The sequence below is a fragment of the Cryptomeria japonica genome, chromosome 4 (assembly GCF_030272615.1).
Source record: "Cryptomeria japonica chromosome 4, Sugi_1.0, whole genome shotgun sequence".
NCBI classification, from domain to species: Eukaryota; Viridiplantae; Streptophyta; class Pinopsida; order Cupressales; family Cupressaceae; genus Cryptomeria; species Cryptomeria japonica.
In genome coordinates this window covers 424,894,384-424,909,672 of record NC_081408.1, presented here as the reverse complement: position 1 = coordinate 424,909,672, position 15,289 = coordinate 424,894,384, and the positions used below count along the sequence as shown (strand labels likewise).

The 15,289-nt window shown below is 35.6% G+C and overlaps 1 protein-coding gene across 1 annotated transcript; it reads left to right on the top strand.

Moving 5' to 3' along the window:
- The first annotated feature begins 964 nt into the window (after positions 1-964).
- On the top strand, positions 965-13,045 carry LOC131030642 (uncharacterized). The gene is made up of 3 exons (XM_057961550.2): positions 965-1,386; positions 8,876-9,105; positions 12,682-13,045. The coding sequence occupies exons 1-3, from the start codon at positions 1,092-1,094 to the stop codon at positions 12,958-12,960; spliced, it is 804 nt and encodes a 267-aa protein (XP_057817533.1). The 5' UTR covers positions 965-1,091; the 3' UTR covers positions 12,961-13,045.
- The last annotated feature ends 2,244 nt before the right edge of the window (positions 13,046-15,289 follow it).

The window sequence follows — 15,289 nt, the reverse complement described above, 5'->3', positions numbered from 1 at the left end:
TCTTTTAATGTAGTTTTCATGTATACGAGAGCTACCCCTTGATAGCATTTATTAATTAAAAAGAAAAGAAGCTTTTATAATAATAATTTAATATAATTAATAAATTTTAAATTTCTTCAAGTAAAATACAATAACTTTTAAGTAATTAATATAATTGTAGATTTATATATTGATTTAAAGATTCTAACATACTTATCTCTAGAAAAATCTATGAAAAAGACACCAAGAAATAATATAATTAATACAATTCCAAAATGATATTTGTTGTTTGTTAGGTAGAATGATATTTATTGATGTGCTAGTTAGGTACATATTTTATTTCTTATACTAATATAAATTATATAGCTTATTATTTTTCCAATCTAATTGAATAGAATTTATTGTTTTTAATCTAATAAACACATTTCATTTAATTAATACTAATGATAATTAATAGCATTTTTAAAAACATAATTAATAATATATATATATATATATATATATAAAATTATTGATTACAATTTTATTTTAAACATATAAATTTCTTTTCTAATAATCATGAGAATTTTCTTAATATTGACTATAATTTTGAAGTTTCCTCTAGAAATTTCTTCAATTGACTAAAGATTTCCTCTATATTAACTATAAAAATTTCATCTATATAAACCATAGAAATTTCCTCTTTATTGACCATAGAAATTTCTTCCTATTTCCTCTCACTATCAAACCTCACTTATAAAATCTTGACCACCCTCTCATAACTTTATGAAAAAGAAATAATTAAAAATCTTGAGCATGGAAATTTCTTCCCATTTCCTCTCACAATCAAACCTCACCTATAAAATCTTGATATTATGACCACCCTTTCTTAACTTTATGAAAAAGAAATAATTAAAAATCTTACACTTTCGTTACCACCAATACTATTATCTCAACTGTTGAAACGCACTCAAATATTAAATAGGCTATGTTATTAACTATTATATTTTTTTATTACCTGGCTAAAGCAGGGAACGACGACAACTGACCGAGCGAATTATCCGGAATGAGAAAAATTGCAGCAGTTTCTGGCTATAAAGAGCCTTTGAAGGCAAGCATGTCCCAAGTCTAAAATGGAGGAGAAAGCAGGGGAAGGGCGGAAGGTAGTGATGGTGACAGGGGCGTCTTCAGGGCTTGGAAGGGAGTTTGCTTTGAATATGGCAAAGCGGGGGTGGAATGTGGTGGCCACAGCTCGAAGGCGGGAACTCCTGCAATCTGTGTGTGCGGAGATTGAGCAGTTCGGCGTCAAGGCCTCCGCTGTCCAGCTTGATGTCAGCCACCCCTCCGCTGCTGTTGATGCCGCTGTTGGAATCGCTTGGCAATGCTTTCACAGAATCGATGTGCTTATTAATAATGCTGGTTTCAGAGGTACACCCTGCTTTTTGTTATACCCTGCCATGCTCTGTACCATTTTTCCAATTTTAGACTACTCAGACTAGATATTGCAGGGAGCCAAAAAAAACATTAGGCCCACTGTTTTAAAGAAATATGCACTCACAAATGTTGCAAAATGCACATTTACTACATGGTTGTTCAATTGTAAATTACTATGAGTCCTTTGAATTGAAGTCTATAAATATTGAAATTGAGGAGATTATGTCTCATAAAAATTGAAATTGAAGAGATTCTGTCTCATAAAATTTGAAATTGAAGAGCTTCTGTGCTTTTTTGCCATCCATGGTCAAGATGCATAGTTACCGAGAGAGGCAGGTGCACCTTTACGGAGACGGAGATAATCATTAAATCAAATTAAATACAGTGTGTGATTGCATGAGTAAGGAGACAACTGTATTATATGTAAATAAAGTCACAAACACATTGTGGAGACTGGGATGGACACGCAGTCCACTTTCCTGTTATGGACTTTCCTGACAGGATGAGAGCAAATTATAATAGCACTCTTAAATATTATAGCAGTCCAATCTCACAATTTATTGTCTATGCCATAATAGAAACTTCACTTATTCATTGTTGCCACCTACAATTTCTAATTCTGGGTCCACAATGCATTAAGTGGACCTGATATTTCCCCGTGAATATCTGTACCGTGCTCCTCCAACACATTAATTTAATTTTCAGCTAAAAAAATATTTTGCTGGTAAAATTGTTCCAGCCAAAGCATTTTAAAAACTAATTGAGTTACCCAGTTAGCGTCAGCTAAGGGTTGGTTCTTCCATTTCACCAAGCACCATTATTTTAGATCCACATAAACATGCTAATGCAGTTATCTTTATTATAATGATCTCCTCTAATGCAGTTATCTTTATTATAATGATCTCCTCTGGAAGACTTCTGCGGCAATCTTGTAGTGAACTTGGGAAGTTTTCTTGTAGCTTGTAGGTGTAATATGTCAATTCTACCATTGGCTTCTCCTTTGTAATCACACAAATCAGCAACCTTGAAAAAAAGTGAAGCATTCCAATTTCAGTGGCAGCTCCAAAAGATGAGCATTATCGCCTATTTTTCTAAAAATTTGGGAAAGGCCACATTTCTTCCTCTTTAACATGGATTCTGAGTTTGACTGATTAAAATCAAGTAGTTAATTTGCCTTTTCTAAGTGCCCTCCTTATGAAATCAGCATTGCCATTGAGTTCAAGATTGTTTTTTTTAGTGCTAGGATGAAAGAACATGAAGGGAGTGCAGAATAAGCGTGAGAAGAACACAAATTACAACATCTTACCACCACGAACACAATTTTCCCTTGAAGAAACCTACTATGGGTGAAGAATACGGCAAAGATGGGGTTGTGCTTTCTATATAAACCACCAATTTGTACGATTAAAAGTTTTTATTTAGTTATGGAGCGTTACAACACCATCGGTACATGACAAAGCACTCCTAAAATGACCTTAACCCTAGCTCTCTATCAAATTCAGCTCTCAAACTGCTAACTACACTTCCTGCAATTTACTGCAATGTACAATTAATTCTAGTTAATCAATCACTTGACATTATGCATATCTATCCTTCAAACTTGTTAACGGACTGTTACAGACTTGCTAGGCAAGACTGGAACTCAAACCATGACATATGAGTTATTTCCTCTTTCATTCTGGGCAGTCTGTTCCCTGGTCTGTCATATCTGGATGCTATCTGTATGCATTTTGACAAGTTTGGCTCTTGTTGAACCCTATTTTATTTAACATAAGGTGGGTGGTAAATCTGCAAAGGACGATCTTTTTATTACAATGTGAAGCTGCCAACTTGTTTCCTAATGGTTTGCACAACCTCTGGGTGCTTTTCTTTGGTCGTTTTTCTTCTCTGCATCAGTCTGTCTTATCCTTTCCTTGTTTTGTCTTGTCGGTTTTCACTTTTACTTGTTGATTTTGACTTTTTGGTCTGGGTGTGAGGTTGTAGAACATGTTTTATTTTCAGAACTAATCCACTTGGGATCACTGGTAATGTCTTTACTTGCACTATCTGAACCTTGTTGCCTAGACTGGGCAATTAACAAATATGAAACGCATCCATGGTGTTAGCCATGTCTTCCTGATTACTTGGCTATTAATAGTGTTCTGCTTCTTTGTCTGTCATACGTGGATGCTGTATGTATGCAATTTGACATGTTCGGCCCTTGTTGAACCTTTCATGTTTTGTTCAATGTAGGGTGACGACTTCAGCAGATGCTAAATTTGTCAGGATAGTCATCACTCTTGGGAGTGGGTAACTTGAAATTTATCATCTTTCAGGGAAGGGCTGCCTTGTCACTGAACACCTTAGTCACATGCACTAGATGAGAATCAACAACCACAAGGTTTCTACATACCTCGTCTATATCTTCCAATCTTTACTTCTGGTACTTCTAAATCATCCAATCACCTTGTATTGTCATCCAGCATTTCTACTTTGGCAGGTTTAGGTAGCCATTTTTATTTTTATAGGAGCACTGATTTCCATGGCTGCCTTTTGCTGACTGTTAACCTTGGATAGACTGAGGACTGCAATAATATCAACCACCCTTCTTTTTAACAATTTTTTGAGGGTGTCAAACCATTGGGCATTGAGGGACTCTTTTTCTTCCTATAGCAGCCGAATCTGCTCTATGGCCCGATCCTTATTATCTCTCAACCCAACTACCAGGGTTTGCCACTGACTTACTTTCTTCTGCATATCCTTATCAGATACAACCTCATAGGTGGGACAATGTTACATGCCTGGATGAAACAACTTGAGGTGTCCTGGACAGGGTTGGAAGTGCTAGAGGCTGAGGGCTATAAGATGTTGCAGATATTCTTTAACATTGTTGCTCTCAGCTTTAAGTTCTCCTGCCTCAAACGCAAGTTCTCTGCTTCCAACCTTTTAGTGTCCTTAAACTTCCTGGTGTTCATTACATCAACTTGGGAGAAGGATGCATCCACTTGATCTGACTATCTCCCTTCCCTTTTTTGGAGTTCTATTGTTCACACTAAAAGGGAAGAATTGTGGATTTAGATTGCTTTCAGCTATAACCCCTTCATTTGCTGATTCAACCCTTTCTGCAGGTCCTTTGGCCTCAATTTGTGCTCTATATTCATTTTGTTTGTAGGTCCATAATACATATAGACTGCTTAAACTTCTTTGTTTTAAAAAATTCATTTTCGACTAAGAATTCCTCACAGGCCTTTATTATTACATCATCAAGGACTCATTGACTCACAGGTTATAACAATCCAGTTTTATCATATGGCAAAAATACTTTTTCATCCTGTGTTTGCAAGGGACCAACCGCCTCTGCACCTGAGATGGAGGTCCAAGACTTTCTTCTACTCTCCACAGTTTCAGCATTTCCAAACCCAATGCTGTAGCAATTTCCTTCCCCTAAGGATTGGAGGTTTGTGGAATTGCCCGAGCACTGGATATTGCAGGGGTAATGTAGTCTGCTGGATTCTCAGTACTAACAATTTGGACTGAGTCACTAGCCTCAGATTAGGCAGGTACTTACTCTTCTTTCTCCTCAAAGAATTTTCTTGTACTCACTCCTTTCAATTTCAAACATATCTGTGTATAAATGAGAGTCTTTCATCAATTAGTCCAGCCTTTTTACTGGATCATTGAGGCGAATTAAGGGCTCCTGAGTAATTGGTCTTCACCCATCCTTTTTTGTTCAGCAAATTTAATTTTGTGCCAAGTGTCCCTCCTTATGACTCTCTTACGCTCATTCTCACAACTTGTGAGGAGATCATCAATCTCCTGATATTGGTGCTGTCAAACTGATCTTTTCTCTTTAATCCTTTTTCTGATTAATAAAATATTCTGGTTTATAGGATTAGAATTCTTCAGGCTCCATATATTGTGCACCAATTATATCTTTTGAATGGTCTAAGGATTTTCTTTTCTTGAATGCAAAATCATAGATTTCAAAGTATGAAGTTAGAACAACTGCCTTCCCTGCCTTGCATAACTGCTTACCAGCAGGAGCTGTTTGCCTTACTGTTTCTAGAATAACTACCCTTGTAGGGACATGCTTTGGCAACTTGAAAGGTGGGGTTGCTATATCAAATACCTTTATAACTGTGTTATCATGATTGAGCTACCAATCACCTCAATTATGACCTTGGTTCTGGGGAAAATCAAGTTGTAGAGGTCATAAGAATGCTCTCACAACGTCTGTGAGCCTAAGCCTCCTTTCCTCATAATGTTTTTTGACAGGGACGTCACAAACTATCTTCAAACATAACATACGAAGCTCTGAGGAAATTTATATCCATGTGGGGGCTCCATATTTACACTGGCTTCTCCATGTTTTTTTGCAAGAATTCATATCTAAAACTGTTCTTCACTCCCAGAGCCTTGGGCCATGCTTTAGCCAAGTAGAAGAGGTACTGAACAATGCCTAAACTTCTTCAGCCCTGGTGAGTTTTTGCAATTTGACAATTCCTCATGAATCTCAGTTGCTAGATATGCCCTTAAATCATAGAGCTAATTCCTTTATGGGCTCTGATTGCCACATAAGAATTCTAGAGCAACCTCACCCGTTTGAGTGTCATTGTCATTCCTTGTCACCTAGCAGAACTATGAAAATGCCATTTGATAGTATGGTTGAAATTTCGATACAACAAAAGCCTCAACCTCACTCTCTGGAACACCCCTCTCCTTGGCAGGTTCCCCCATAACAGGAGAATTTGAAATGTATGGAATTAGTGACTACAGATGAGAACCCCAAAGCCCATTTTCATTGGCCTATCGTTAGCACTAACAGCCAACATATTAAGGTTACGTAATTTCTTTGCATCCTCCTATAATCTGAGAACTTTCTTGATTGTAGCAGTGCTCAACTTGAAAATCAATTCTCTGTCTCTGCTTCTAACTTCTTTGGTCTCAACATTATAAAGACACAGCTGCCCACACCACTGTGTCAGGTTAACAAAGCAATTGTATATGATGACTCTTCCTAAATCTCCAAGTGTTGCACAAAGGATTATGCCTTTTTTTCTACAAATTGTTGAATTATTCTCTTCCCTGATAGGACAACCAAGGATCTCTAATAATGTCATGTCACAAAGTTTTTCCAGGCTTATGCACTTTCACTTGTAGTCTTTTTGTAGTTTTCTGTGACCACTGACAAAGTAGCTATTTCCTCCGGTATCAGAAATGACCATCTTAGTTTCTTTTGATTGTTTATCAGGGTTTTTCTTTTTGTGACACAAATTAGAATATGTGATACTGTTAAAAATCCAGCTTAATTGCGTAGTTAACTGCAAAATCCCACAAAGATTTGACATTCAACTTTCACCTTTCCTAGGACCCATTCACCCTTATTCTCAATTTTTAAAATCCAAATTAATTCAAGGTTATATTTATGACAGCATCGCTTACTGGGAAATTCACTTAAAACAACCACAATTTTGCTGCAATTTCACTGTGTACATGGCTCCTCTGCTTGCAAGATCATTAATTGCACCAGTCACTACAAACTCAAGAAATTTGTTTGCTGTATGAAAACAACTTGTGCTTTTAGCCCTTTAAACACTGGATAATGGCCTTATAAGTGCTTTTTTTAGTGAAAATCAACTTTTTGCATGGCCCTTTGCATTTAAATTTAAATTTTTGAGGCATGTAATTAATCATTTGAATTTCCAATAAAACTAGAAGCCAATATTTTATGTTAATAAGATCAATGGATGCCAGCAAATATTAGGGTCAGAGACGTGCATTTCCACAATCTTCCAAAACTCCCAATATGCTGGCACTTGCACCACATGGCATGATCCTATCAACCTTGAAAACAAATTAAGTTTGAGCTGAACATCTTAAGACCACCATGAGCCCACCCTACCAATCTCGTGATATTCAAAAACTGGCAACATGCTACCAATTGTAATGCATTGGAGGCAAGTTGTTAGAGGAGCAATGATGGGTGACATCTGGTAACATGCTACCAATTGTAATGCAGTGGAGGCAAGTTGTTAGAGGAGCAATGATGGGTGACATCTCTGAAAGCCCCTAGTGGGTCCCATTTAATTCTCTATATATGCATAAATCAATTATGATCCACAACGTGGATGGCAATTGGTAGTCCTGGCAATAAATCAATGGTGCTTGGGGTGACTTTGAGAGCTTGGGAGATTTATTAGTGGATCTCTCGTCATCTTGTGATACCCAAAAATCAATAAGAACATCCCATCATTCTTAAGAATTAGAGTCCCTTTTGGCACATGGACCATTAAGAACCTTCCACATGGACGGCTGACATGCTTAAATATGTCCACGCATTTCTTCATGACACATTTGTTATTGCAGCATATATTGACTGATTCACTTTGTCATTAGCTTTATTGAAGTTGATCAATTGGTGGACCAAAGTCTATCTGCAGGTCCTGAGATGGTAAGTGATCAGCTGAAGACATTGCCAGATCTTCCGACATCATTCAGACTTAACGCTTAGCACCTTTACCAAAGAATATGACTGACAACATGACCAAAGCATAGGAACAGGCTGTAACATTACAAACTTAATTGATATGAAAATACAAATTCGTGTGAGGGAAACCAAGTGATTTAGACAAGCTCAAATAAACACAAATATGCAATCGATAGAAACAATTTGCAAACACAAACAAGAGGACGAACATGAGATGGCTGTGCAAATTGAACACAATTCTAAATAAATGGAACCCAAATAAAAAATCGCAACCAGAAACCCAAATATTTAACAAAGGACATTCTCATGCCAATAGATCTGGTGTCCTCTTGTGTTATTCCTTTACTTGAGTGGATCTTTTTAATTTGATAATATACCTTGTTACTGTGTTTTGCTAGACTGGGTACTGATAAACTTGTTATTACTTAAGCTTTTATGAGATCCCTAACCTCTACAATGGTTTTGTTTTGTGACCGAGAGAGCTGATCAAGCTAATAGGTAGAAAAAGGTGAAAATATTTTTGAAGGTCATCACGAAACATGATATGAATTCGGTGTATGATACTCTCCTTTTGGAATCCCATGATGGTAATTTTTTGTATTTACATTACATTTTTTTTTCTATTGACATTCCTATGGAGTTGATATGGCCAGTGGGGATGTGCTAGAAAATTCAAAATTGGAAGCTTGTGGAAATCATATGGCCACTTTCTCTAAATGTTGTAGGAACCTTTTTATGGTTCATTGAAAGTGTAAACTATGCTGGATGAACTATCAAATCACATTTAACTATATCTTCTTTCCTACCCTGCTGCAAGGAACCAAATATATGCTGGGAATTTCACTAAAATGCCAAAGAAAATGGTTTTATGATTATCTCCATCAGGTGGTTAAGATGTTACAAATTTATTTCATGCCATGTGTGAGGAGTTTGAAGAAAAAGTATGATTTTTGTAGATGATAATTGTATGCCATACGTGATAAACAACTTACTGATTTCTTGTTTTGAGATTTTCAGGTGATGTACACGAGTCTTTAGATTTGTCAGAGGATGAATGGAACAAAGTTGTTACAACAAATTTGAGAGGAGCTTGGTTGGTATCCAAGGCTGTGGGAATATGCATGCGTGATGCAGGGCGAGGAGGTTCAATTATTAATATTTCATCCATTGGTGGCCTCTCGCGTGGGGAGTTGCCTGGAGGAATTGCATATAATGCTTCAAAGGCAGGCATAAATACATTGACAAAGGTAGTACTTTCTACTATGATTTCATTTGCCCGTATGTTTTTAGTGAACTGGTAGATGTAAACATGTTCATTCAAAAATAGGGTGCTAGAAAGTCAGTTGTTTAAGAATCTATCAGCAGTCTATGTTTACTTCTATAATTGGTTTGAGATCCTTGGTTGGTACGAGTGTGAAAAAAATTAAGATTCTAGGAGCATAACATTATTAAGAGTTATGGTTGACCCTATTCTTTGTTTTATTTTTCTGTGCCTTATAATGACACTAATTTATGCATCTGAAGTGTCCTAGTCATATTAGATGCCATTGACACTAATTTATGCATCTGAAGTGTTCTAGTCTTATTAGGTGCCAATGACACGAATTTATGCAAATCAAGCATCTTGTGCTTGTACATGTAGAATTTGTCTATCAATTTAACCTTGTGTTTTTGAGTGAAAATTTGTATACGTGGATCTCGAGCAAGGAGAGACCCTTCATCTAATTTAATTCTATATTTGGTTTGTAGCTAGAGGTGAAACAGCGAATACTTATGTAAAGGATTGCCTTATTCTTGCTATGTTTGGCCTTTGATGTCTTTTTTGTTTCCATAAGTCAAAACTTCCAATTTTTATCACTGAGATTTAAGGGCTTTACAAGCAATCATGGTCTCCTATAGTCCATAATCCTTTGTTGCATCCTTTTGAGAGGTTCCATTGTACTTGTAATGATTACATAAGTTTCAACAGAAATTTCTTGACAATCTAGTCTGTATAAATCTATTGGGTTGTTATGTGCTATCTGCTGTTGCAATTAAATAGCTTTGATTCTGCTCTTTGACTCCTGGACTGAGAAAAGGGCAAATTAGTGACGTGATTTATTTAAAATTTTAAATATGAGGCCAGTACTCATGGATTAGGCCAATTGATATAAAAATATTAGCAGGAGACAGGCAGCAACTTAGTCAGCTTTGTAAACCGTGACATCCATGCTGGTCCATATTTCTACTTCACCAAGAGCCAATAGTGAGTCATATTTAGCCACCGGAAGTGACATCATGACAGGATTGTAACAGTAGGTGCAGGCTCAAGCCAACACCTACCTCCTGTTATTGCACTACGGGGCAGCATATTTACCATGTACCTGCAGTAGCTCCAGAAAGATCCATGCAGAAATTTTAGGATTATAATTAAAATATTTCACTTGTCTTTGGTTAGTTTCTATGCTTTGTCATTCTAACATAAATATAAAGATTTTTTTTTTGTTTTCTGTATGATTTAGTTCTCATAAATATCTCAGATTCAAATACTTTGGTTGGTTCTGTTGGTTCTATACATGTATTTTGTAATTTTAATACATTTGGATGTTATCTTCAGAAAGATTGTTTTTATATTTTGACTGCAAAGATTGCTAACAATGGTTCATATAATTTAGTAGCCCTCTCCATTCGGTAAATCTTCCAAATCATGAGCTATAGCATATAGCAGATGGATCAAGTGTCTGCAAATTCCTAGCGCCAACTCCAATAATTTTTATTTTAAAGAAATAATTTATTATTAAGTTTTGTCACATATCTTAGTTTTCCCTAATACATGGTCAACTGTCAAATATTCATTGGGTGTGCATTGCCTATCACGTATTTGAACTACATTTGTTCTGGATGCTAAAATTGGGCACTATCTTATGTCATGTCTATTCTTGGGAATCAACTACCCATGTTTTATGTGTATGGCCTTTCCTGACACAGTCATTTATTTTTAATTGCTTCAATGCTTGTTTGTTGTAGTTTTGCTAGTGATTTTGGTGGCAGTACAATATTGATTGGGTAAAGATTTTGGTAATGGAAATGTAAACTATCTTGAAACCAACTTGGCAGTGTGCAATTGCGATTGTGTATACTTTGGCTATAAGAAATTTGGTTATTGAATCATTGATCATTATTGTGGTTTAGAAGATCCCTAAAGTTTTGAGGAGAAAATGAAGCTTATGTTACTCTTCCCGTATTCGAATAAGATAATATCGGTTGGGGATTTCCCTAATGGAGGTTGACTGTAACCATTGGTAAGGCCGAAGTGATTCTTTAGTGAATGTAAGATTAGTTATTCCAATATGTGCACTTGCGCTACTTGTAGGCAACACAACCCTGTTTTCAAATCAAGATGATTGTCATGCAAACATAATATTTAATGATATTACACCTGCGCCTTAAAACACTTAGCTACTATGATTTTTATCAACTGAATATTTTGTCATTTTGCTTTTTTAGTATGAGAGTGCATGGTAATCTACCCTATGAAGCTTGTAAGAACCAAATTAGCATACATGGGTTAGAATCCCACGAAGATTAGAAAATTAATTTAAAAAGATAATGGAAGCTTCAATGACTTAACAAAAAGATTGGGTTTGGTTCCACATAGTAAAATTGTAGACAATAATAAGGTATTCCATGCTCCAAAATCTTTGTCAACTAGGAAAGAAGTTAAGAGAGAAGAAAATCCAAAGCTGTGGGTTTCTTATATTAATCAATTCTCACCCATATAAAAAATTGCTTGGAGTTGCTTGTGTGCTTTGTGGGTTCCCTTATCTCGTGATTATTACCACATACACAAGGACGAGACATTAAACTAATGAAAACAGTATGGAGATTGGTCATTACAGTATGGGGCAGGGCCAAAATCTTGCAAAAAGAAAAATTCTAATAAAAAGTGACCTCAGAAGCTCCTATAGCCTAAGGAAATAAAAGATATTGGGTTGGTCCTACATTGATAATAAATTGTAAGATGACAGTGAGCTATAGGACATGATAGTGGAAAGCCGTATGTGGTAGATATCTTATGATTGTTGTTTCTTCCTGGTACTAGCAAATATTTATTTGTGTGTGGGGGCTTTGTGGGTTCCCATACCTTGTGATTATTACCAATATATATAAGATCAAGCCTTCAAAGTAAATGACTAATCATCAAATTTGATCATCCTAAAGATGAATTAAACACTGAAGAGAAAAAATCCCACAAAGTAAACAAGCTAACAATAAGATTGTTTGTCCATTGTTACAAATATAAGAAAAGATATGAAATTGCAATGTTACAAGTATATTTGGTTTTTTAAATCCATAATCTGACAATTCTTTTTTTCACCCAGTTCATCAATAAGAATAAGTGAATATGGATGAATCCTTATAGTGAAATTGTTTTGCATGACATAACAAACTGTTGAAAGTTTAATTTAGTTTGCTACATTCCAAGAACTGGTATTATAAGTTGTATTAGTTGGCAATAGAGTTATAGTTGAACTTCTTGGAAGAATTGAGTCTGCTTCGATTGGATTCATGATTCCTTTTGATGATTGAGATGCTCCTTTTTTCAACAATGGAAAGGTCATAATCCTATAGCTGTGTCAGTAGTCATCTCCCTATCCATATATGTTGTCACTCTATCTCCAAGCTGCAACAAAGCATGCTCTTTTTTTCTTTCTTTGTGCAATTAATTTAAACACTATGATCCTATGGCACATGCTGTTTAAGGGTTATGAACATCACCAAAGGATTACTTTTTAATTTTTAAATATTTGCTGCATCATATTTATTTTGCTTTTACTGCGCAGGTTATGGCATTGGAGCTTGGAAAGTACAACATCCGTGTTAATTCCATTGCACCAGGACTTTTCAGATCTGAAATTACTGCTGGGCTGATGGAGAAAGATTGGCTCAACAATGTAGCAGAAAAGACTGTCCCTCTAAAAACTTGGGGTCAGATAGATCCAGCGATGACCTCTATTGTACATTTATTAGCTAGTGACTCCTCTGCATATATAACGGGAAATATCTTTATTGTTGATGGGGGTGCGACACTACCTGGTGTTCCACTTTATTCTTCTCTTTAATATAGTTTGCAAATGGATGTCAATGATACATCATTTGATTAAATTTAAATTTGAAAACTGCAATAGTATGACAATTTCTAGTACATATTAAGGGCACTAGTCTACAATTTTTAAAACCTGATACGAATTAGTTGCAAACATTTACATACTATTGTAACATTTTAGAGACCCTCTCCTGAAGAAGGCAAGGAGAGCTAAAATCCACACCCATTCACCAATTTTCCAGTAGTCGAAAGTTGTTGAAAGCTTCAAATCTAGATATATCATATAATATATTCAGGTAAGTCCACCTGGAAAGAACCAAAAGATTCTAGCTGTTTGCACTGGTGAAAGGCATGTGACACATTTCTTCAATCTTTGCCAAATACTAAGTTACGTTGAAGCAGCCAACCAATTGTTTTTCTGTTTGTAGGCATTACTGCCTTATATATACTTGTCAACCTTGCAGGTGACGTATTTTGGGTTTTTATGCCCTCTGTTTGAATCAGTTTAGAAGAAATAAGGAATTTCTGCCTGACCTTATCATAGAGATCTTTATTTTCACTATAACAGAAGGATACCGTTTTCCAGTCTCTGTAAACAAGCACTGAAACCTCAATTTGCATCTGGAAAGTGAACTCTTTGGGAATGGCTTGATCCCAAGGAACATTTGAGTAAATCTACTTCCCAATGCATTTGATCAGCGGTAAGTTTCTATAATTTACTAACTCTTTTGAGAATCATAGAACGATTACTCTGAGTAACAAATTTCAACAACATGAAAGGAAATCAAGGTGGCACAAGTGCCATAATCTGGGTAGTTATAAATCTGCTCAAAGATAGAGAAGACGTTGGTATACAACTGGTATCATCTGGTTAGGATGTACCTGCCTATTTAAAGACAGAAGATCTTAGTAAACTGATTCTAAATTGCAACTAGTCTGTACTTGGTCGATTATGGGACAGGAAATCCAAGTTTTGGCTTCTAAAATGTTTTTAATGTCAGGTTAATCTCTCGTAAGGCACAGTAAACTTGGTCTTAACTATTGAGAGAGAACATTCTCTCCATGCACCTGCTGTCCTGTGTTATTTATTTCGCCCTCAATGCGAGATCATGGACATTTCCATTCTCCACAAGATCTATGTTCAAGAAACGTAAAGGCTTATTATCTGAGATCTAAATAAAACCCAGTTCATGTTGAGACGTTATATGTTTTCTTTTCAGTATTTTTTATGTAAATTAATTTCTGTTTTAATTTTTATTTGCTAACTCACCATAACAGAAATTCTGCTGTTCCACAGAGTATTGGAAAGGGGACATGCCAGGATGGATAAATTTGTTCCCAAAATATAAAGTAATGATGTAATTTGTATATTTGTGTCATTTTTTATTTAGTTTTTAGTTTAGTATGAGGAGAATGTATTTATATATTGATATATTGATAAATGACTTAATTTTATGTAAAGTTGAATCGCTTGCCTTACACAAACTACCTATCCATTACACATTTCAATACACATTATTTACTCCATATTTATGCATACAATTCGGTCTTTTAATTTTTATGTGAAAAACATTATAAAATCAACTTTATTTACCCCATATTTATGCATACAATTCGGTCTTTTAATTTTTATGTGAAAAACATTATAAAATCATAGAATAATCATGTCATCTACCTAGGCTACATGATTTTATGTTGCATTCGGTATTAATATATGTAAGAGTTGGCTATGAAAGTAGCCCACCAAGACCAAATGGAAAGCACAAAAACAAGAGAGAAAGAATGTGACAAGAATACATTGAATTCCTATCAATGATGTAATACAATATAGATCAACTAGATTATTAATACATAGGAGACCCCTTGGTTATATATAGCCAAGGTGAGAACATAGGAGTGCATAACATTATGAGACAAAAAGTGAAAAGCTATCATCCCACCTAAAGTGAAAAAGAGGTAGTGTGATAAAACCACTAAAGGTGGATCACCCACCAAAATTGGAAAAATGCAATTACAAAAGGTGGATATGATAATGTGATAAAAGCAGTAAAGATGGAGACACCACATAAAGCGGAAATGATAGTGTTGGTGTAAACAAATATTCATCATGGATATTATTACACCTTATTTAAGTTTACTTAGGAAATGCATTTCATAGTAGTTTGGGTATGAGACACTTAGGTGTTTGTGCCACATTGGGATAGTGTGTGTAGGAGAATTTTCACCTTTTATGGTGTTGATCTTGTTACTACTCTATCATATCCACTTATTGTGGAGTGATAATTCCACCTTCAGTGGGTGATCCACCTCATGTGGAATATTTTATTGTTTCTCTTACCTACCAC